The sequence below is a fragment of the Rhinoraja longicauda genome, chromosome 11 (assembly GCF_053455715.1).
Source record: "Rhinoraja longicauda isolate Sanriku21f chromosome 11, sRhiLon1.1, whole genome shotgun sequence".
Lineage (NCBI taxonomy): Eukaryota > Metazoa > Chordata > Chondrichthyes > Rajiformes > Arhynchobatidae > Rhinoraja > Rhinoraja longicauda.
Window position 1 is genome coordinate 35828592 of NC_135963.1, and position 23903 is coordinate 35852494.

At 43.4% G+C, this 23903-nt stretch overlaps 1 protein-coding gene across 1 annotated transcript in view; it reads right to left on the reverse strand.

Annotated features, from left to right (window-relative positions):
- The window catches only part of LOC144597798 (BMP/retinoic acid-inducible neural-specific protein 3-like), a 125714-nt gene that overhangs the window by 44357 nt on the left and 57454 nt on the right, over nt 1-23903 (reverse strand). The window contains 2 exon segments of the mRNA XM_078407396.1: nt 3893-4071; nt 6739-6929. Of these exon segments, the coding sequence (XP_078263522.1) occupies nt 3893-4071; nt 6739-6929 (370 nt within the window).

Below are 23903 nucleotides of genomic sequence, written 5' to 3' on the forward strand. Positions count from 1 at the left end.
TCCCTGTGCACACAATGAGCCAATGAACAATGCCAACATTTGCAACCGCTTAACTGATCTGGAGAGCATTTGATTTATGCAACAAAAAAAAGTTAAAACACTGCAGGAGGGTTTTATAAGTCACAGGACTAATGGGGTTTTGACAAAGCTGGGAAGCAGTGGGTGCTCTACAACTAATTGAAGCAAATCCCTCTCTCAGATCAGCTGCAGTGATGCCAGTCCACAAACTATTTTTCCAGCACTTAATGGGCTATAAAAACAGCCTCTCTAGGTTCTTGGTGCTGCTGAGTGTCCTCCGTAGTGCATAAGCCAAGAAGTCTTAACATTTGACTTATATTAAGTCCTCATCTCACACTTGGGCAGCTTACAACACAATGGTATGAACAATAATTTCGATCATTTCAAGTAACTCCTGTATTCCCTCCCCTCCCCCATCCCAGTTGTCCTACCAGTGGCACTGTTCGTATCCTTGTATCCCTCTCATGAGTACATCTTCCCCAGCCAACAATGGGTTTTTCTGGTCTCCATCTTTCCTGAGGTCATCTGTTGCCAGCCCTGATTTGTTCTGGCTTTTTCTCGGCTCCTATATCCGCCCTCCCCATCTCCCCACTTTTCTATCTTTCAGTCTGAAGAAGGGTTCTGACCCAAAGCGTCACCTATTCCTTTTCTCCAGTGATGCTGCCTGTCCCGCTGAGTTACTCCAGCATTCTGCGTCTATCTTCGTTGTAAAACAGCATCTGCAGCTCCTTCTTACACAAGTCTTCTGCCTTGAGGACATAAAATGTTGGATGGCACAGAACTTCCTTCAACTAAACGAGAGCAAGTCTGAGGTCATCCTATTCGCCCCTCCTGCAACTCCCTATACACTGGGATCAGCCAATCATCCCTGTCCCGTCTGCAATTGGTCCAAAACACCGCAGCGAGACTCCTGACGGTTACCCGTAAAAGGGACCACATCACCCTGATTCTGGCCTCTCTCCACTGGCTCCCAGGACGGTACAGAATCAACTTCAAGCTCCTCCTATTCACATACAAAGCCCTAAATGGGCTTGCCCCCCCACCCTATATCAAAAATCTTCTAACCCACCACTCTATCTCCAGGTCCCTCAGGTCGTCCGATTTGGGGCTACTCACTATCCCGCAGTCTAGGCTTAAGCTCAGGGGTGACCGCGCTTTTACGGTTGCAGCTCCTAAACTGTGGAACAGCATCCCTCTCCCCATCAGAACTATCCCCTCCATCGACTCCTTTAAGTCCAGGCTCAAAACCTATTTCTACTCCCTAGCATTTGAGGCCCTCTGAGGGGGCACTGTGAACTGTTTATGTATGTGCTGTTATGTTTGCGTGCCATTGTATGTCCGTTTCTTAGTACCTGAACTGATGTACAGCACTTTGGTCAATGTGGGTTGTTTTTAAATGTGCTATACAAATAAAATTGACTTAAGGTACCAACCATTTACTGTGTAAAAAGATGCCTTGAACATCTCCTTTAAATATTCTCCTTCTCAACTTAATCTATGCTTCTAATATATCACACTTTTATCTGGGGAAAAAGACTCTGGCTACCTTCTCAATCTGTGCTTCTCATCATTTGTACAGCTCCTACCCAGTCACCTCTCAACTCCTGACGCTCCAGAGAGAACAATCCAAGTTTGCCCAACCTGCCCTTACAGCTAATATACTCTGATCCAAGCAACATACTGGTGAAGATGTAGAAGCAATTAACTGCAGGTTCTGGTTTACAAAAAAAGACACAAAATGCTAGAGTAACTGAGCAATTAAGGGCGCATCCCTGGAGAACATGGATAGGTGATGTCTTAGGATTGGACCCTTCTTCAGGCTCAGATATACTGGAGAACCTCTTCCATGCCCTCTTCAAAGCCTCCTCTATAGTGTCGGGATCAGAACTGCACACAATACTCCAAATGTGGCCCAACCAAAGTTTTATGCAGCTGCTACACGGCTTACTAAGTTTTATACTCAGCGCCATGACTGACGAAGGCAAACATGCCATATGCCTTCTTCACCACCCTATCCACTTGTGTTGCCATTTTCAAGGAGCAATGGACTTGCACCCCAAGATCCCTCTTTACATCAATGCTGCTAATTTACTGTAAATCCTACTATTTACTGTAACTTTTCTTTTTGCATCACCTTTCACTTAACTCTCTATTCAGTGTCTAACTGGGCTATATCCTCTTGTGACCGGCTGGGTATGGAAAAGCATCTAACCATTAGCAACACATCACACACACAAAGGTTTAGGTTTAGGTTTATTATTGTCAAATGTACTGAGGTGCAGTGAAAAACTTTGTTTTGTATGCTTTGTTCTTGCACTATATTGAGTTTTGCAAATCTTTTGTTTTTCATTATATATATATATATATATGTTTTGTTTGTTTATTATATTATCTATTGAGTATTCTGTTTACGACCCAGTTGTGCTGCCGTTTCGATACATCTGGCAACACTCTTGACTCTCTCTCTTGACTATCCAAACAATTCAGATAACACCATTGGTAAATACAATCGTCAAACTCATGTACAATAGATGGAGCAAAGAGGAAAATACAGAGTCCAGAATATAATACTCAGCACTGGAGCACATCCATTCCACATTTCCAAAGAAGGTCAGTGTGATTGTAACTGGCCCTTAACTGACAAATTTTAGATCATCCAGTCTCAGTTCCAGCACTCCACATTCCCCCAAACATCCAATTTCCCAACTACTAAACATAATTTATGCTCCCTTTCCAATTCCCATGAAGGCTTCTGGCCCTGAATAATTAACTGTTTCTCCTTCCACAGATGCTGCCTGACCTGTTGACTGCTTTTATTTCAGATGGAATCAAACTTCACAGCGAATTTCTCATAGTTCTCTCCCACATCGCAAGGGCGTATGAGTTGGGTTGTTAATTGGCCATTGTAAATTGCCCGTGATGAGCAGATTATAGAGTCATAGTCATACAGTGTGGAAACAGGTTCTTCGGCCCAACTTGCCCAGGCTGACCAACATGCCCCATCTACACTAGACTCACCTGTCTGCTTTTGGACCATACACCTCTGTACCTATCATATCCATGTCCCTGTTAAATGTTTCTTAAACATTGCGATAGTGCCTGCCCCACCAACCTCCTCTGGCAGCTTGTTCCGTACACCCACTACCCTTTGTGTATAAATGTTACCCTTTAGGTTCCTATTCAATCTTTTGTCCCTTACCTAAAACCCATGTCCTCTGGCTCTCGATTCCCCAGATGACTGTGCATTTTAACTGATCTATTCCTCTCATGAGGAATTCCAGATTTCCAGCATCTGCAGATTTTCGTTTGATTTTCAATGGAGGAGAACACATGGGTATGTTTTCTTTTATGTGGAGAACATGCTCCTTGCCAGGGAATAATGGCTGGACATTACCAGTTTAAATGTAACAGTGCAATGCTGGCTGGTATTACCCTGGGTTAAAGGTTGGTGATAAGTTGAGGAGTAGAAGGATAGCCATCTCCAAGAGAATGAGAGTTAACTTACAAAGCGGCGTGCTGGGGCAGCTGCGAGACCTGCTGCCTCACAGTGCAAGAGATCCAGGTTTGACCCTGACTTTAGGTGCTGTCTGTGTGGAGTTTGTATGTTCTCCCTGTGATCTCGTGAGTTTTCACTGGGTGCTCCGGTTCTCTCCCACACCCCAAAGGCATGCTAGTTTGCAGGTTAATTAGCCTCTGTAAATTGCCCCTAGCGTGCAGTGAGTGGAGGAGAAAGTGCGAATGGGTGATAAGCATGGGCAAGATGGGCTGAAAGGCCTGTTTCTGTGCTCAATCAATCAATCAATCAACCAATATGAGTGGAGTGAGAGTGCTGAAGAACAAATATTACACAGGTGTAAAGACTCGCAAAGCTCACCTTTATTGCTGATGATGCAATCTGGATTTCATGTAGCTTCCGTAATGTGGTCTCCCGGTCAATGAAATAGGAGGCAGCCAACTGGTGCAGAGTATCCAAACTGATGGCAGAATTGTTATTGAGCTTAGAGTTCTTATTTAACTTCTGTTTGTCCACAAATATTGTCAGTGATTCTTCCCCTGTGTATTAAAAAAATAATTAGTAGTCAGCGTACAACTTTGCTTGGTTGACTTGACAGTTGGTTGATTTTATAGACACAGGGGTAGAAGGCATTAATGTTTTATCTCTCGAATCCAAATTAAAATTGGTCCTAAGTGGAAACAGAAAATATTTCTGTCAAACAAAGTTGGGGATCTCTCTTTCGACTTCACTCTCCCTACTCCCACACTATTTTAGTTTAGTTTAGTTTCGAGATACAGCGTGTATGCAGGCTCTTCGGACCACCGAATCTGGACCAGCCAGCGATCCCCGCACATTAACACAAGCCTACACACACTAGGGACAATTCACACATACCATGTATACAAACCCAAGCCAATTAACCTACAAACCTGTACGTCTTCGGAGTGTGGGAGGAAACCGAAGATCTCGGAGAAAACCCACGTGGTCACGGGGAGAACGCAAAAATTCCACACAGACAGCACTCGTAATCGGGATCGAACCCGGGTCTCCAGCATTGCAAGCGCTGTAAGGCAGCAACTCCACCGCTGTGCCACCTTGCCGCCCACTCCCTACACCACTCCTGCTACCCTCCTCTTCCACTCTACACCACTCTCCCTTTCTCTCCATCTCTCTCTTCCATTCTGTTATATATTATCACAAAAGTAGAAAGAGTATCTACTTTCTGCTCAACCTAAAGTAAGACATCCACTTCCGATGGCTCGTTCCACTATTTCCAATGACACTATCCACATTCACTTGTGTAGGAAGGAACTGGAGATGCTGCCTGACCCGTTAAGTTACTCCAGATTTTTGTGTCTATCCACATTCATTTGCTTTATTGCCGAGAATTAACACTAGAGGCCCATAGCCCAGCCTTGGGAAGAATTGAAAATGAGAAGAGAGTTATCGTTACTAAATTTGTAGAAACAATAATGGAAAATATTAGAAATATTATGGGATGAATGTACACAAGGGTGCAGGAATAGGCCACTCGGCCCCTCAAGCCTACCCCACCACTGCTTCAGAGTCTGTAGTGGAGAAAAACCTTTTTTGTCAAAATTACATGCCTTTATCCAATTTAAACCCTACATGCTTACATCTGTAAAGGTCTGCTAATCGAAGAGCTTGTTTTTAGTACTTTTCATGACCAATATAAATTTATCTCAAACCATTCGCAGGAAGCTCTAGTCTCAACCCTGGTCACTCTGTCTTCTCCCCTCTCCCATCAGGCAAGAGATGCAGAAGTGTGAAAACACACACCTTCAGATTCAGGGACAGTTTCTTCCCAGCTGTCATCAGGCACCTGAACCATCCTATCAACAACTCGAGAACGGTCCTGAGCTATCATCTTCCTCACTGGAGACCCTCGGACTGTCTTTAATCAGACTTTACTGGAGTTTATCATGCACTCGAAGTTATGTGTACACTGTGGATGGCTTGGTATAGCCATGTATAGTCTTTCCACTGACATGATAGCACATAACAAAAAGCTTTTCACTGTACACCAGTACATGTGACAATAAACAAAACTAAAACCTAACATCGAGAAAGCTGGGGGAGAGGGGAGGCAGGTTTAAGCATGGTAAGTAACAGGTGGACATTGGTGGGGAGGGGTTGATAGATTTATGTTGGAACAAAGACCAGAGATTAAAGGAGAAGGTGTGTGTATCAAGTCCTGCTCCCCTGGCTTTACCTTCTACTCCCGGGAGGACAGTGAAATGCAGACCTCTTCAAAGATTCAAATCACTGGGCACCTAGAGCAAATTGGTAACCCATCCAAACTTTTTCCCAACCATTATTAATATCAGAAATGGGCAGCATTCGGTCCTGTTTGAAACTTTTAACGTCTTTAGCCTTTCACCTAATGAAACCCCATCACTTGTGTAGGATTAAAATCACCCCTTGTAATGTTCAGAAAAAAAGGGCCATTCAATTGACATACTCTGCTGAAGCACAAGTATCGCTATCTGCAACTGCTGTAGGATGATAATTGGCTGGCTACCATTAGCAAACAGAGGACTCTCACTCAGATGGATAAATGATGCCCACTGGTTGTGGAGTAGCGCAGCTGATAGAGCTGTTGTTGCATGGGTTCAGTCCTGCCTTTGGTGCTTTCCCTGTGGAGTTTGCATGTTCCCCCTTTAACTGTGCAAATTTCTCAGTTATCTCCCACGGCACAACAGCATGTGGGTTTGGAAGTTAATTGGTCATTGTAAATTGCCACTGATGAGCAGGTTTAGTTTAGTTTCGTTTCGAGATACAATGTGGAATAAGGCAACTTCCGCCCATCGAGTCCGCAGCTCTACTCCTGTGCCATTGCGACACTCCATTGTCGGACACATTTGAATGCTGTTAAAATCCTTGACAACTCTGGTTCCTGTCAAAGGCAGCCAGTGGTGGGACTTCTGGACTAATCCACTAGAGAATGGAAGGTCCTGGCACTGATATTAAGAGTGCAGTAAGATCTATGCTCCCCATCTGTGAGTGTGGGGAACATCCCAGTCTCTGTGGTGGCAATGTAAGAATCCAATGTACAGAAAGATAATAATAAGGTGAAACCATCCCAAACAGCACATATTGTAAAACAGTGAAGCCATAATCCTCAATACAACACATTAGAAAGCCCATTCACAACCTCAACAGTAATTAAGGAATATTTTGAAATGAATGTTGTTGTACTTTACCTCCAAGTGTTCCAGATAGTAAGAAGTGCGTGCCATACTTCTTGATCAAGTTATCAATTATCTGTTGCGGACTTGGTCTCCGTCCTAGCAAGCGGATATTTCTGATAAACTCTGGGGCTAAAGGCAAGTCCGAGCCCAAGAAGTCTCTTCTTTCCACTGCTAAATTATTCACCTTCCATCGACCAAACTCTCTGCCAATAGAAAAGGACACCATGCAAGTGAATAAAACCAATGTATCATGCATTTGACAGACCATCTCAAAATAATGCAATGCTCAATATATAACTCGGGAGCATCTCTGGAGAACATGGATAGTTAACATTTCGTGTCGGGACCGAAGAAGGGTCTTGACCCAAAACGTGAGTCTGAAGAAAGGTCTCGACCCGAAACATCACCAAATCATTTTCTCAGAGATGCTGCCAGACCTGTTGAGTTAACTCTGGCGCCTTTTGTCCTTATGAGTGTTAATGAGCATCTGCATTTCTTTGCTTCTCCACGATGAACCAATGTCATTTGTGCATAGAACAACGGGTGGTAGTGTGTTGTAAGGCAGCAACTCTACTGCTGCACCTTGTGCCATCCCACTTTTGCCAAAACTGGGGGTAGGTGAAGGTAATGGTGCACTAAGTCAATGGAAAAAGGAACAGTATTTTACATATTTAGTGTGTCAGTCTACCATAAACTATTCCAAGGGGCCTCAAGTTAAACAGATGGATTTTTATTACAGCTTGCAGACTGGAGGGAAAGAGCATGCAGTTATTTTCACACAAGTTTACAAAGATAATTGGGTGCTAAGCATAAACCCAACAACCAGTCTCTGTACATCTGGTGATGCAAAGCTCACGGTTGCGTTCCTCTTGTAATCAAGCTGAACCGAGTATTGAGTGCTGTGCAAGAAGATTGGTATATTACATTAATAAAACACTGCAAGAGGCTGTTCAGTCACAATTGAAGCCTCTTTTCAAATGGCTCATGACGAAGTCCATTCAAAGAGTTCATGCACTTAGCCCCAATAAAACACCTCAGATATGATAGGATAACCTTACAGATAACAAGCAGCCACTGAAAAGCTGCGCTTTTGCAGGCAGGTGTGAAAATTGGTACAATTATACTGGTAGAGCCGCTGCCTCACAGCGCCAAAGGCCCGAGTTCAATCCTGACCTCGGTTGCTGTCTGTGAGGAGTTTGCACGTTCCCTCGATTTCCTTCAGGTGCTCTGATTTCCTCCCCATCCCAAAGACTTGTGGATTTCTCGGTAAATTGGTTTCTGTAAATTGCCCCGAGTGTAGGGAGTGAATGAGAAAGTGGGATAACATAGAACTAGTGTGAATGGGTGATCGATGGTCGGCGTGGACTAGGTGGGCCAAAGGGTTTGTTTCCATGCTGTATCTTTCAATCAATCAAACCAGATTACCTTGTACATAGAACAAGTGTGAACAGGTGATCAATGAACTCAGTGGGACCAAGAGCCTGTCGCAAGTTATACCTCTAAACCAAACTAAACTAAACGATTGTGTAGGAAGGAACAGCAGATGCTGGGTTAAACCGAAGATAGACACAAAATGCTGGAGTAACTCAGCGGGACAGGCAGCATCTCTGGAGAGAAGGAATGGGTGACGTTTCGTGTCGAGTCCCTTCTTAGACTGATGTCAGGAGTGGGTGGTACAGAGATAAATGTAGTTGGAGACAGTATGACTGGTGGGAGAACTGGGATGGGGAGGGGGAGGGGATGGAGAGAGAGGGAAAGCAAAGTTAGAGAAGTCAATATTTATACTGCTGGGGTGTAAGCTACCCAAGCGAAATATGAGATGCTGTTCCTCCAATTTGACCCTTAGAGATACAAGGCGGAAAAAGGCTCTTCAGCCCACCGAGTCCGCGCTGACCAGCGATCAACCCATACACTAACACTATCCTACACACTAGGGAAAATTTACAATTTTTACCAAAGCCAAATTAACCTACAAACCTGTACATCTTTGGAGTGTGGGAGTAAACCAGAGCATCCGAAGAAAACTCACGCGGTCACAGGGAGAACATATAAAGTCCGTACAGACAGCAGCCGTAGACAGGATCGCACCCAGGTCTCTGGTGCTGTAAGGCAGCAACTCTACCGCTGCGCCACCGTGCCGCCCTTCTGCAGTTCCTACACGCCTAGATTTTCATGTTTTGTATCATGATTAATACCGAATTTGAAAATGAATACACTTCTGCGTAAAGTCAGCTGCAGGGAGATTTAAACAAACTTATTCAAAGTGTGAATGAAAGTTGCTTTCAGTAGATGGATGAGGAATTGAAGGAGTTGTCATAATTTGCCCCAGACAATTTGTGCAGTTTAGCATAATGAAAAGTTCCTCCCAATTCCTGGAGGTATTCTTTTATCTCTTTGTTACTGTTGGTGATGACGGCCCAAACATTAATCACATTCCACACTTCAACTCCCGCTGACTTTTTCCACTGTCATTAGTCAACCCAAGAAAATATTCCCTCTTGGAATATAGCCATCTAACAGGCTCCTTGATTAATATAAAAAGAAGTGCAGGAGATACACATCAGTGAGTTCCATTTGTCATTTCGTTACTGGTAGCCATTTGCTCGTTATATCGTTATATTCCGACCACATTTCTCCAAATATCAGTGTTCAGTCATCCTGTAGCCTGTTCCCAAATTTTATTTTGCTACTTTCCTTTTATACATTCTCCACATATTCTCATTTCGCTGTCTTGACTTGTTAAAATATCCATTCAAATACAAGGAGTTGTGAATGCTTGTGACATTTAGGAGATCAGAGAAATACATGGATAAAGTCTCTTTCATATTGATCTTGCATATTTATCATTTGCTCTGGAGCTTTCTTTAGACTTCAGACTGTAGAGATACAATGCAGATGCAGGCCCTTCGGCACACCGACCAGTGATCACCCCGTACACTAGCACTGTCATACACACTCGCGACAGTTTACAATTTTTTTTTTTACCAAAGCCAATTAACCTACAAACCTGTTCGTCTTTGGAGTGTGGGAGGAAACCGGAGCACTCAGAAAGAACCCACGTGGTCACAGGGAGAATGTACAAACTCTTTACAGTGTGCACCTGTAGCCAAGATTGAACCCAGGTCTTTGGTGCTGTAAAGGCCCTGTCCCAGTTACACGATTTTTAAGGTGACTGCCGGCAACTGTCAAAGTCGTAGCAGATCGCCAAAATTTTCTTTTACCCTACGACAATGACCACGACAATGCCGAGTCAGGTCGATACAAGTTACTAGCACCTTGCCAAGAGATTACACCGTCTTCGGAAACATCGCAAAATTCCCACGCTTACCTGACCGTCAAACTGTCGCCTCCAATCTACCTGTCAAATGTCCTGATGGTAAATAAATTGGTTAAACAAAACTATCTTCTGGTATCTTCAAATGCCTTTTCTTAATTTAATATTACATGCTTCTAAATGCATCTGCGACAACCTAGCAAACCTGGGGACAGCTTGCGACAGCGCCCGCAATAAGCTACGATACCTGGCGACAAGCCAGCTGTCGCCGAGAAATTTCTATCTGGAAAATTTTTCCACGATGCGCCGAGATTCGCTACGATTCATTGAAGACTCCTCACGATCATGCCCGCGACACCCCGGCGAACATTCGGCAACAGCCTAGTCGCCGGCAGTCGCCTTAAAATCGCCTAAGTGGGACAGGCCCTTAAGGCAGTAACTCTACTGCTGTGCCACTGTGCCACCCCTCTTTACATCAAAGTTTTCAGTTTCCATTATTTGATATTGTGTTAAAGATTCCTTATACTTGCTAGCTTAATCCCTTTCTCAAGTAAATTTATAAATTGTTCCCTCCTCTCAGCCTCTGTTCTAACCTTAAAAACAGTTAGACTTTCTCCAATTTCCTTACGTTCCCTAAAGTTCATGAATGCACCTCACTTTTCCTTGTCCCTATTTGAATCTTAGCCTTCGTGGCACATCATTGCAGGCACACAATGTTACTCAGCGCTCCCTCAACACACTCTTATGTGTGATCTGACATGTTAATAGACGGACAATAGCTTTCCCAAGTTAAATAATCAACTAAAGAACCATTCATTAAGTAACCAAAAATGTAATCCTCATTGCCCACCACAAGTGTCAAGTGCAGACAATTAAACGCCCTGAATGTGAAAGTCAAATGAACTGCATTTACTAGAAATTTAACCTGGCCAGTTTTGATTTCAATCAAGAATATCAGATCTGTTTCTCTTCCCACAGATGCGGCCTGAACGGTTGAGTATTTTAATCAGGAAAGGACAGAGTGCTGGAGTAAGTCGACAGGTCATGGAGTCACAGAGTCATACAGCATGGAAACAGGCTTGTTGGCCCAACTTGCCCAGACTGACCAACATGTCCCATCTACACTAATCCCACCTGTCTGTGTTTGTGTTTGGCCCATATCCCTCTAAACTTGTCCTATCCATGTACCCGTATAAATGTTTCTTAAATGTTGTGATTGTACATGCCTCAAATACCTCCTCTGGCAGTTCATTCCATGCACCCACCACCCTTTGTGTAAAAAGATTATCCCTCAGGTTCCAATGAAATCTTTCAAGGTTTCAAGGTCAGTTTATTGTCACATGTACCAATTAATGTGAAATTCAAATTACCATATAGTCACATTAAAACAAAAAGCAACAAGACACACAACTACATAAAAGTTAACATAAACATCCACCACAGTGGATTCCCCATGTTCTTCACTGTGATGGAAGGCAGAAAAGTCCAGTCTTCTTCCTCTTTATTCTCCCGCGGTCGGGGCAGTCGAACCATCCACAGTCGGGGCGATCGAAGCTCCCACAGCCGGCGATAGAAGCCTCCGTGTCTGGGCGATCGAAGCTCCTGCGTCAGGGCAGTCGAAGATCCTGCAGCTTGGAGCTCCCAAAATCGGTCTCTGACCAGAGACCACGAGCTCCACGATGTTAAAGTCCACAGGCTCCCACGGTTGGAGCTCAGAGGTCGATCCCTGGCAAAGGGATCGCGGGCTGCACGATGGTAAGTCTGCAGGCTCCCGCGGTGGAGCTCCCGAAGTTGGTCTCCAGCAAAGGACGCCAACTCCTCGATATTAGGCCGCAGTGCAGATGGAGATACGATACGGGGGAAAAAATCGCTAAAGAACATACAAACAAACAACAAAAGAAGGAAGGGATAGACAGACTGTTGGTGAGGCAGCCATTACTGGCGCCACCCGGTGGATCCCCCTCTCACCTTAAACCTATGATCACCATCTCTGGAGAATCCGGATAGATAGCATTTCAGGTCGGTATCCTTGTTCTGTAGTTCATTGTTTCTATATTTTGACTGATCCACTGTTAAAATCTCCTCAATGTATGCCTAATTTGAAGTTCTCCCCTGAAGAAGGACCCCATTCCGAAACATCACCTATCTATGTTCTCTAGAGATGCTCCCTAACCTACCAATTTACTCCAGCACTTTGTGCCCATTTTTGTAAACCAACATCTGCAGTTCCACATTTCTACAAGTATTTTCAGCATTTTATTTCTTTATTAAACCCCTCAGGATAGTTTGCCCATTCAAATCTGAGATGCAGTCAGCTAATCAATTAAAACAACTATCTCTATACATTTCACCAGAGCCTGTTCCTCCCCTTCTGGCCACGTTCAAAGCCAGAACCCAATCTCAATCTTCTATATAACCTGAAGCTGAGCTTGTGGCAACATATGTTCACAGCATCAATTTATTTCACTTCTGTCACACCAATCCTCTTAACTCTTTTGTTGTCATTCACGCCTTTGTCTAGAAATGTGTAAAGAAATAGATTACCACTGCTGAATTTTAGTGAGCTGTTGGAGCAACACAGCAGTAGTTCCAGTCTCTCCTCCGGCATCATCTCAAAGATGGGCAGGTTCCAGCAGGCAACTCAATATTTATTTAGCCTTGGATATTCTGTGGCTTGTGACTTCAGCCCACTGAAATCCAACTGAAACCAGGTTAGGGGCGGCACAGTGGTGCAGCTGGTGGAGCTGCTGCCTCACGGTGCCAGAGACCCGGGTTCGATCCTGACCTCGGGTGCTGTCAGAATGGGATTTGCATGTTCTCCTTGTGAATTGCGCGGGTTTTCTCTGGGTGCTCTGTCTCCTCCCACATTGGACAAGCTAGATGTGGGAAAAATGTTTCCAATGTTGGAGGAGTCCAGAACCAGGGGCCACAGTCTAAGAATAAAGGGGAGGCCATTTAAAACTGAGATGAAAGAAAACTTTTTCACCCAGAGAGTTGTGAATTTGTGGAATTCTCTGCCGCAGAAGGAAGTCGAGGCCAATTCACTGGATGAATTTAAAAGAGAGTTAGATAGAGCTCTAGGGGCTAGCGGAATCAAAGGATATGGGGAGAAGGCAGGCATGGGTTACTGATTGTTGATGACCCATGATCACAATGAATGGCGGTGCTGGCTTGAAGGGCCAAATGGCCTCTTCCAGCACCTATTTTCTATGAAACATTCCAAAGTTGTGCAGGTTTGTAAATTAATTGGTTTCTGTAAAAATTGCCTTTGGAGTGTAGGGAGTGGATTAGAAAGTGTGAAAACCAGGTTTGGGATAATATAGAACTAGTGTGAATGGGTAATCGATGGCCAATGCTGAATGGTTCGTATTATCACAAGCACAGGTCAGCATGGAGTCGGTGGGTTGAAGGGCCTGTTCCATGCTGTATCTCTAAACTAAACTAAACTCAAAGGAAATGAAGAGAATGATTATGTGGATGTCATAGTTTCTATCTTCATTATGACAATCAAAACAAATCTTACAATAAATTATAGTTATGATAAATAAATACTGTGCCGTTGCTCTGTAGCAAAAAATATCAAACTTTTCACTTTTCTAGGATAAGTTGTTTGCCATCTGCCAACATTAGATCATAGAACAGCACAGCCCTGCAGATCATAATGTCTGTGCTGAACATAATACCAAATTAAAATAATCTCCTCTGCCTATACATGATCCACATCATTCCCTGCATAACCATGTGTCTATCTAAATAAGGAATTTCTAAGCATTCTGATAAGGAACATAATCCAGCAAGGTATAAAAGGAAGAGGATGAATTGAGGATGTGGAATCAAAAGGTTTGATGAATGGCATATATAGTCTTTCTGCCGACTAGTTAGCACGCAACAAAAGCTTTTCACTGTACCTTGGCACACGTGACAATAAATTAAACTCAGATAGGGTGTGGCAGCCAACCAAGGCTGAACCGTTCGCCAACGCTGTTGAACAGTTTGAAAACTCAGGAACGCCACTGACATTGAGAGTGAGGGAGTGCTGGAAGACAAGGTAATTTCTTGCTGATATAAAGTATGCACATTTGCAAAAATTGAAAAAAAGTATACATTCTACAATTATAGTTCATCTAAATGATCTGTGGAATTCTCTGCCTCAGAAGGCAGTGGAGGCCAATTCTCTGAATGCATTCAATAGCGGAGTCAGGGGGTATGGGGAGAAGGCAGGAACGGGGTACTGATTGAGAATGATCAGCCATGATCACATTGAATGGCGGTGCTGGCTCGAAGGGCCGAATGGCCTCCTCCTGCACCTATTGTCTATTGTCTATTGTCTCTAATTAAAATTGTAGGTAGCTACTTGCTAGAGGGAGGAGTTATGACATTGACCTCAGGCAATGGAAGTCGGGGCGGCACGGTGGTGCAGGGGGTAGAGATGCTGCCTCACAGCACCAGAGACCCAGGTTCAATCCTGACCTTGGGTGATGTCTACACAGAGTTTGTACCTTCTCCCTGTGACCGTGCCGGTTTTCTCCGTTTTCCTCCCACATTCCAAAACCATGCAGGTTTGTAGGTTGATTGGCCTCTGTAACTTGTCCCGATTGTGTAGGATGTGAAACTGGGATAATGTGGAACTAGTGTGGTTGTTGGTTGGGGTGGACTCGGTGGGCCAAAGTGCCTATTTCCACGCTGTTTAAACTCTGAAATCTGATTTGTTTTTGAAGAATTATAAATATAAAATTAAATCCCATTTAGATGAACTCAAGTTCTGAACATCATTGTTGTAAAGAAATGCAATTACTGTTTTTTTTGTGCAGGAATTTTCGTTGGGGATTAATGAATTTGAATTGATGCCAGGTAGCAAACCTGATCAAGTTATTAATTTATGAATCAACATTTTATTATAGGCTATTGAGCAAATTGCCTGAACACTTGCTAGATGTGCCTTGCGGGTATGTATGCTAATAGCGACGACTTCAATTAAAGGCGAGCTGACATTTTACATCATATTAAAATAAACGGTCCGGATTATAGTTAAAGTAATTAGAGTAACAGATGATTTTGAGTTAATATTTTCACTGAAATTTTATGTGTTGGCCTGCTTTATTGTAATTACCATACTAGTCTGTATAGAAGAAGCTCTGAATCCAGTGAATCTGATGATCACAATGAATGAACATAGAATAGCAGTTATTAACAGAGAACAGCAGTGTCAGAGGTTATGGGGAGAAGGCAGGAGAATGGGGTTAGGAGGGAGAGCTAGATCAACCATGATTGAATGGTGGAGTAGACTTGATGGGCTGAATGGCCTAATTCTACTCCTATTTCTTATGACCTTGAACAATACAGCACAGGATTGGGCCCTACGGCCCACAATGTTTGTGCCAAACAGGTTGCCGCCATGATTTTACTAGACTTTAAAGATTCAGTGCAAAAAGAGGCCCTTTGGCCCACCGAGCCCGTACTAACCAGCGATCACCCCACTTGCACTGTCCTATTCATTGGGAACAATTTACAATTTTTTACCTCAGCCAATTAACCTGCAAACCTGTACGTCTTTGGAGAGTGGGAGGACACCTAAGCACCCGGAGCAAACCCACACGGTCATAGGAAGAACAGATAGCACCCACAGTCAGGGTAGACACAAAATGGCGGAGTAATTCAGCGGGAAAGGCAGCATCACTGAAGAGAAGGAATGGGTGACGTTTTGAGTCGAGACCCTTCTTCAGACTGATGTCAGGGGAGTGGGCAGGACAGAGATAGAATGTAGTCGGAAACAGTAAGACTGGTGGGAGAACTGGGAAAGAGGAGGGAATGAAGAGAGAGGGAAAGCAATGGCTACTTGAAGTTAGAGAAGTCAATGTTCATGCCGCTAGGGTGTAAGTTACCCATAGTCAGGCTTGAACCTGGGTCTCTGGCTCTGTTAGGCAACAATTCTCCCACTGTGTCATCGTGCCACCCTCACTGATGATTGCTAAGTGCGTGAGGGAGGAGTTATGACATTGACATTAGGCATCTCGTACACTCCACCATATCCATGAACACAGAACATAGAATAGTACAGCCTTGGAACCGGCCCACATTGACTGTGTTAAACTAATTTCCTTGGTCTGTGCATGCTCAACGTCCCTTCATTCCCTGCCCCTGTATATCTATGTGCCTATCATAAAGCCTCTTAAATGCCAGAATCATATCTGCCGCCATATCCACGTGGTGCAGCGGTAAATTTGCTGCCTTTCAGTGCCAGAGACCCAAGTTCGATCCTAACTCCAGGTGCTGTTTGAATGGAGTTTGTACGTTCTTCCTGTGACCTGCGTGGGTTTTCTCCGGGTGCTCCGGTTTCCTCCCATGCTCCAAAGACATACAGGCTTGTAGGCTAATTGGCTTGGTAAAATTGTAAATTGTCCCTAGTGTGTGTAGGATAGTGTTGGTGTGCGGGGATCGCTGGTCGAAGGGAACCCAGTGGGCCGAAGGGCCTGCTTCCGCACTGTATTTCCAGACTGAACTAAGCTAAACCACCCCTGCCAGTACGTTTCAGGCACCCCCTCTCTCTGTGTTTAAAAACTGTGTTCAGTACTGAGCACTGGAGAAATTGCTACCCAGAGAAGGTGGTGAATTTTGGAAGTTCTCTACCGTGGAGAATCATTCATGCTAAGATAGATAGGTTTCTATATATTCACAGAATCAAGCGATAAGGGGATGGTGCAGGAAAATAGCACTGAGGTAAAAGATCAACCAACATCTTGATGGATGGTGCAGCATGTTTAAAGGTTTAATTGGACAGTTGTTGCTCCATTTCCCAATGCGCTTATATTCTTGTGCAATATTATTTGGAATAGGGAAACCTGGACTTCTTCACGAATAGTTGATTCTCATGTTTTAAAATATAATTAGTAGCCTAGTTTCCTTCAGGTTTATAATTTCTTTCGTTTTAGTTTTATAGATTTTAGAGATACAGCGGGGAAAGAGGCCCTTCGGCCCACAGAGTCCAGGTCGTTCACCAGCACACTAGTTCTATCCTACACACTAGGGACAATTTACAGATGCCAATTAACCTACAAACCGGCACATCTTTGAAATGTGGGAGGAAACCAGTGCACCTGGAGGAACCCCATGTGGTCACAGGGAGAACGTACAAACTCCACGTGCCGACAGCACCCATATTCAGGATAAAATCCAGATCCCTGGCGTGGTAAGGCAGTACCTCTACTGCTGCGCCACTGTGCCACCCATCTGTCTCAAATGCAGTTGATTGTGACTTTAACAGTTTCATGACCTTTATTCAAGAATATTTCATTCTATTTACCTTTCACATACAAACAAAAGGAACCCCAACCAGGATTGGGCCAAATCTATTGGTATCTTGACAATGAAGTTCAGAAGACATACTTAAAGACAGTAAATATATAAGATATATTCTGGACTGAAATTAATATGATACAGAACATGCATAAGTATGAGAGTACAGGACGCAAGGTAATTTCTTGCTGATATAAAATATCCACTTGAATAGAAAAAGGACTGACGGCCACATTTGTTTTTTTTTTAAACATATATGTAGAACAAATCTGTAGAGGTAGATTTAACATGAAAGATTGGAACCAATGCCCAATTCTACAAATGCCTTCTTGTCGGCAAAGGTTCGAGAGAGAAAAACATTAGGAAATATGTGCATTAACAGAGTAACGTACAAGATTGCAAACTTGCTTTATTTTCTGGAATCCCCATCTTAAATTTCTCTTGGTCAGTTTTCCCCTGCTCAGTGAGTAATATAAACCTCACCTCTTTAAATAATTAGGAAAGATAATCAAAAGCTAGGTAAGAGTTTACCAGCATGTTTTGTTTGGTAACACTTCCGACAGCATAGGAGACTATTCAGTCCCTCGAGTTCATGACATCTCCCAGCAGAACAATCCCATCGGCCCCATGCCCTCTCTCTTTCCCTTGTAACCTTTTCTCTCTCGCATGCCCATCAATTCTCTTTGATTCTTTTGCTACTCGCGTACACTAAAGGATGATTTACAGGAACCTGTTAACTTGCCAGTACGTGGGAGGGAAAACGGAGCACTCAGGGGAAACCCACGTAGTCACAGGGAGAACGTGCAAACTCCACAGAGTCAGGATCAAATCCAGATACTTGGGGCAATGAGGCGGTCACATTAACGGTTGAGGCACTGTGAAGTACAAGTGGTCTATTTCTCAGTCTATAAAATATTAACCACTACTGAAGGAAAAGATCCTGATTAAATAACAATAAAAGACACAAATTCAAAACCTCGCCCAAGAGAAACCTTCCTTCGTGGACCCCAGCCCAATGTGAATGATAGGGAACTGGCAGCCCACTCATATCCCACAATATTATATTTACCATTGAATCAATGGCATTATCATCTTCCTGTCAGCACATAAATAAACCGAGCATTACGGTCAAGTTGTAGTTAAAGTCATAATTACTTTATGTTAGAGATAGTTTAGATATACAGCAGGGAAACAGGCCCTTAGGCCCACCAAGTCCGCACCAGCCAGCGGTCACATAATGAAGTGCATTTGAAGCAGAAGTAATTTTCAACTGTAAGGAAACCAGGTTACTTAAATAGTTTAGTTTAGAGATGCTGAATGGAAACAGACCATTCTGTCCACGCTGACTATTGATCCCCCATTCACACTAGTTCTATTTTCTCTCAGTTTCTCATCTACATCTTACACACTAGGGGTAAGTTTTTAAGAGGCCAGTTAATCTACAAACCCGCACATCTTTGAGATGTGGGAGGAAACCAGAGCACTCAGAAGAAACCCATGCGGTCACAGGGAGAATGTGCAAACTCCACACAGACAGCACCTGAGGTCAGAATCGAACTTGGATCACTGGTGCTGTGAGACAGCAGCTCTTCCCGCTGTGCCACTGTGCCATTTTAAAATATAAATTACCATGAGGAGGACTAACTCTTAGGGAGGAAGTACAAGTTCCCCACTGTTTATTTGGAGTTTGTACATTCCTTCCATGACCATATAGGTTTTCCCCAGTGCTCCAGTTTCCTTCCATATCTCACAGATATACTGGTAATGTGCTTCTTTTCCAATATGCCGGCTGCAATGAAAAATCCTTTTGTGTCCTTCCATAGAATGGCAAAAATTGCTATTTTGTGCTATTAATGCATGGACTAATCATAATGAACAAATAAAGGAAACACTAAAGAATCATATGAATTTTGTCTAAACATAGTATTTATTGAAACAGAATCCATCCCACAGTGCTGTTTGTTCAATGATTGCCATCTGAGATTTATAATTTAACCGTCTGAAAGAAGGTATAGGAGTTTAAAACCACGGCCATCAGGTTCAACAATTGCTACTTCAAACAACTATCAGGTTCTTGAACACTCTGCAATGCTAATCTCAACTATGGACCATAGTTGGTCTTTGGTTGCTCTAAAGACAGGTTGTTTTTTGCACTGGTATTGTGGTTAGTTTATTGAATTTTTGGTGAGAAGCATAGAAATAACCCGTCCATCAGAAGATGCCCACAACCCCAGAGCTAAGGTGCAAATCCATCCATATGATCCAGATTGAGGCAACGGCTGGAGGCCCTGCAGCAGCCTGGGGCTCGCCTGGATAGGGTGCTGCTCCAGAAGACCCGAGCGTGAAGACTGGACTAGACTTTGGAAATGCCACCAAAACCTGGTGACTCTTGCAAGCGGTCTCAGTGGACTATTTCTATGCACTCTGTGCTAATTGGGGATTGTGCAAAGGTAATGCCAATACTTTAGTGAACAGTGTGCAGAAAAACAATTTCACTGTAATTCTGTACATGTGATAATAAAGAGCCATTGACCATCCATTCCACTCGGCCCTCAAACACTCACTCGTATGTAAGGGGTTTAGTTTAGTTGAGTTTAGTTTAGAGATACAGTGCAGAAAGAGATCCTTCGGCCCACCGTCCATGCCGACCAGCACATTAATGCTATCCTACACACTAGTGACAATATACAATTATACCAAGTCAATTAACCTACATGCTTGGAGTGTGGGTGGAAACCGGAGATCCCGGAGAAAACTCATGCAGCTCATGGGAAGAACACATTAACTCCATTCAGACAGCACCTGTAGTCTGGATCAAACCCAGATTTCTGGTGCTGTAAGGCAGCAACTCTACCATTGCGCCAACATGCAACCCTAAGTCGGCCGTTCATAACCTGAATAGGACCCGTGCTTCGAATGTTTCCAGTTGGCTGACTAACATTTGGTTCCCTGTAAGACACGGGATCATGTTGGATGGTGTCTTCACAATGGAGTCATTTCAGAAGCTGCGCCTGGTTCTATATTATCCTCCCTCAACGTGTTGCAAGGCTGCGCAACATCTATTTATCAGACCTATTAACAAAGTGTGACACTTCCTGCTGACTGCAAGTGCACAAACAAGGAACGTTCAGCTCTATCATCTAAAGAGGGTTCAATCTTCAACTTGGGGATGTGCTGACACGTAAGGTGCAACACCAGGAAGAAACAATTTAAACTTCACTTTGACAGTGACAAACCTATTGGCTCTGCCTTTGTGAATGTCCCAGTTTTATGCATTCATAGATTTATAGTGTCAAAGCAGGATATTAATAACAAGTTGCATCCCTATAACCTTTAAAATTCCATGCTTCAAGGTGGCAGTGAAATAAGATCACTCATTTTCACTGTTACCTTTGATATATATAAAGATGATACCATCGAGTACTTTGGTCTATAGGGGAATTGCCATATTATGTGGAGAGATAACGGTCCCTTGGGGCTACAGAGTGAATTGAGCATAAAGTAAGAATTTGGCCTTCAATACCACAGCTAGCACTGTGGCGCAGCAGTAGAGTTGCTGCGTGACGGCGACAAGACAAGGGTTCGATCCTGACTACGGGAGCTGTCTGTACGGAGTTTGTACATTCTCCCTGTGACTGTGGATTTTCTCTGCATGCTCCGGTTTCCTTCCACATTCCAAAGACATGCAGGTTTGTAGACTAATTGGCTTCTGTAAATTGTTGCTAGATTGTAGGGTAGAATTAGTGTACTGGTGATCGCTGGTCGGCATGGACTCGGTGGGACGAAGGGCCTGTTTCCATGCTGTATCCCTAAAGCAAACCATACCAAACCAAACCAAACCAAACCAAACCAAACTAAACTGAACAAGGAACTGCAGATGCTGGTTTACCAGAAAAGACACAAGGTACTGGAGTAACTCAGTGGGTCAGGCAGCATCTCTGGAGAACATGGATAGGCATGGAAAAACCTATGCATGTCCTCCAGAGAAGCATAAAGAGTAAGTCTGAAGAAGGAACATGACCCAAAATGTCACCTCTTCATGTTCTCCAGAGATGCTGTCTGACCTTCTGAGTTACTCCAGCACTTTGAGTCTCTCAATTCTTGATTTTAGACTTTACCTTTCAACTTTAGAAATACAGTGCTGAAACAGGTCCTTCGGCCCACCGAGTCCACCCTGTACACTGCACCAGTATCACCCTGTACACTGTCACTATCCTACACACTAGGGGCAATTTATAATATTATTTTTAAGCCAATTAACCTACAAACCTGCACATCTTTGGAGTGTGGGAGGAAAGCAGAGCACCCAGAGAAAACCCACTGGGCGAATGTACAAACTCCATACAGATAGCACCCATTGTCAGGATGAAACCCGGTCACTGGTGCTGTGAGGCAGCAACTCTACCGTTGTGCCACTGTGCCCTTGACTGAAGATTCTCTTGACACTTTGCTTTGCAACCAGAGCTTCCTGACTCTGATTCTGAAACAACGCTACCATCTTTGAGATGATTTCTAAATAAATAATCTTCAGATGAAAGCTGAGAACCTCTTCCTCCAGTGTAACTGAACAGCCCTCAATCCGCTGCCATTTTCACACCATTTCATGGTGCACATAAAATCATGTTATACATTATGTTATACAACTGCCAGCTGTAAACTGCCATTGTAACCAATGCGCTCATGAAACTAAACATTGGCAGCAACTTTAGCCTGGAAGCCAGATAGTCCTGAGGGGCAGAAGATGTTTGGTGCCTTTTGGTTCCTCTGTTAATGTGAATCCAACTCTCCCCGAAAGTTGAAGTTGTTTTAATTCCCTATTAATTTAACTTGATTGAAGAGGAAAGCAGTAACTGTGCCAAACTAAAGCAAGGCTAATGCTCTTATTGGCATGCAACATCTTGCCCTTCTTCAAACACACTGATGTGGAGTTTCTTTTAACTTGCTCATTTAATTTTTAACATGCTATCTCTTGTACTGCAGGATTGGACTGTAATCTTCAGTTTAGTATTCATGCATATACTTTCACTTCAGTTTACAGATATTCATAATGTGTACTCTGCAAATAATAAAAGGACATGCTGAATATTAAATCACCTAAATTTTTTCAGGGAAATATTTGGTCAAAACAACTGACACGACAAAATCACAACCAAAGTGCAATATCAATACGGATTTTCTTTCTGCACAATAATGGTTTAAGTTTCTCTGACCATGAAATTCTTACACTGGAACTAAAAGTAACAGTTCTTTAAATCTAACTAGGAGTGTTTTGGTTCAATGTTTCAGTGGTACTTTAGTGTCACGTATCGAGGTGCAGTGAATTTTATTTTTCGTATGTTTATATCACAAAATGCTGGAGTAACTCAGCGGGTCGGGCAGCATCTCAGGAGAGAAGGAATGGGTGGCGTTTCGGGTCAAGACCCTTCTTCACACTTTAGTTTTGTTTAGTTCAGTTTAGTTTAGTTTGGTTTAGAGATACAGAGGTTAAGAGTTAAGGGCCTGTCCCTTAAGGCGACTGCCGGCGACTAGGTAGTGGATCTCAGCGCATCGCTGAGAAATCATCCGGTTTGAAATTTCTCGGTGACAGCTGGCTTGTCGGCAGGTATCGTTGCTTATTGCGGGCGCTGTCGCATGCTGTCCCCAGGTTTGATAGGTTCTCTTAGATGCATTTAAAAGCACATAATATTAAAATAAGTAAAGTCAAAATGCTTGTGTTTAACCAATTTATTTACCGTCAGGACATTTGACAGGTAGATTGGAGGTGACAGTTTGACGGTCAGGTAAGCGAGGGAATTTCTGCGATGATTATGGCCATCAGCCATTACATTTAAAGTGGGCTCCAAACCCAGATATGCAAATGTGAAAAATATCCCTAGTGGGTGTATAGTGTTAGTGTGCGGGGATCGCTGGGCGGCACGGACCCGGTGGGCCGAAGGGCCTGTTTCTGCGCTGTGTCTCTCTAAAAAAAAACACCCCAGAAACTAGATATGCATCTCCCGTACATTTCCAAAGAATGCCCACACACTTTTCACAGAAATCCACTTAACCAATTTTTAAAACTTTTTTTTTTAATACAGCTATTAGTAAACTGGAATTAAATCCAGTTTATTCCTTGTTACAGTGAAGCTTGGTTTTCAAGTAATCCAGGCAAGATGTTATAGTTCAAAACTCTCAAGTACTTACCGACTTGTCGGTGATTTCGGCGAAAATTAGGACTCCGGAGAAGCATTGACAGCGTGGGAATTTCACGATGTTTCCGAAGACGGTGTAATCACGACCTGACTCGGCATTGTCGTGGTCATTGTCGTCGGGTAAAAGAAAAGTTTGGCGATCTGCTACGACTATGACAGTCGTCGGCAGTCGCCAAAAATTTGCCTAAGTGGGACAGGCCCTTTAGGAGCAGGAGTGGACCACCTGGCCTTCATGTCTGCTCTGTTAGTCATCAAGATCTTGATGGTCTTCTATCTCAGCACCATTCTCCTGCACCAACCTCGCATTTCTCAGTTCCTTCAATATTGATCTTTCTTTATTAACTTCTTGGTTCTCATTTGCCAAGTTCTAAAATATTCCAGCTTCTTCATAAATCTCTCACTTGGATTTAATGCAATTT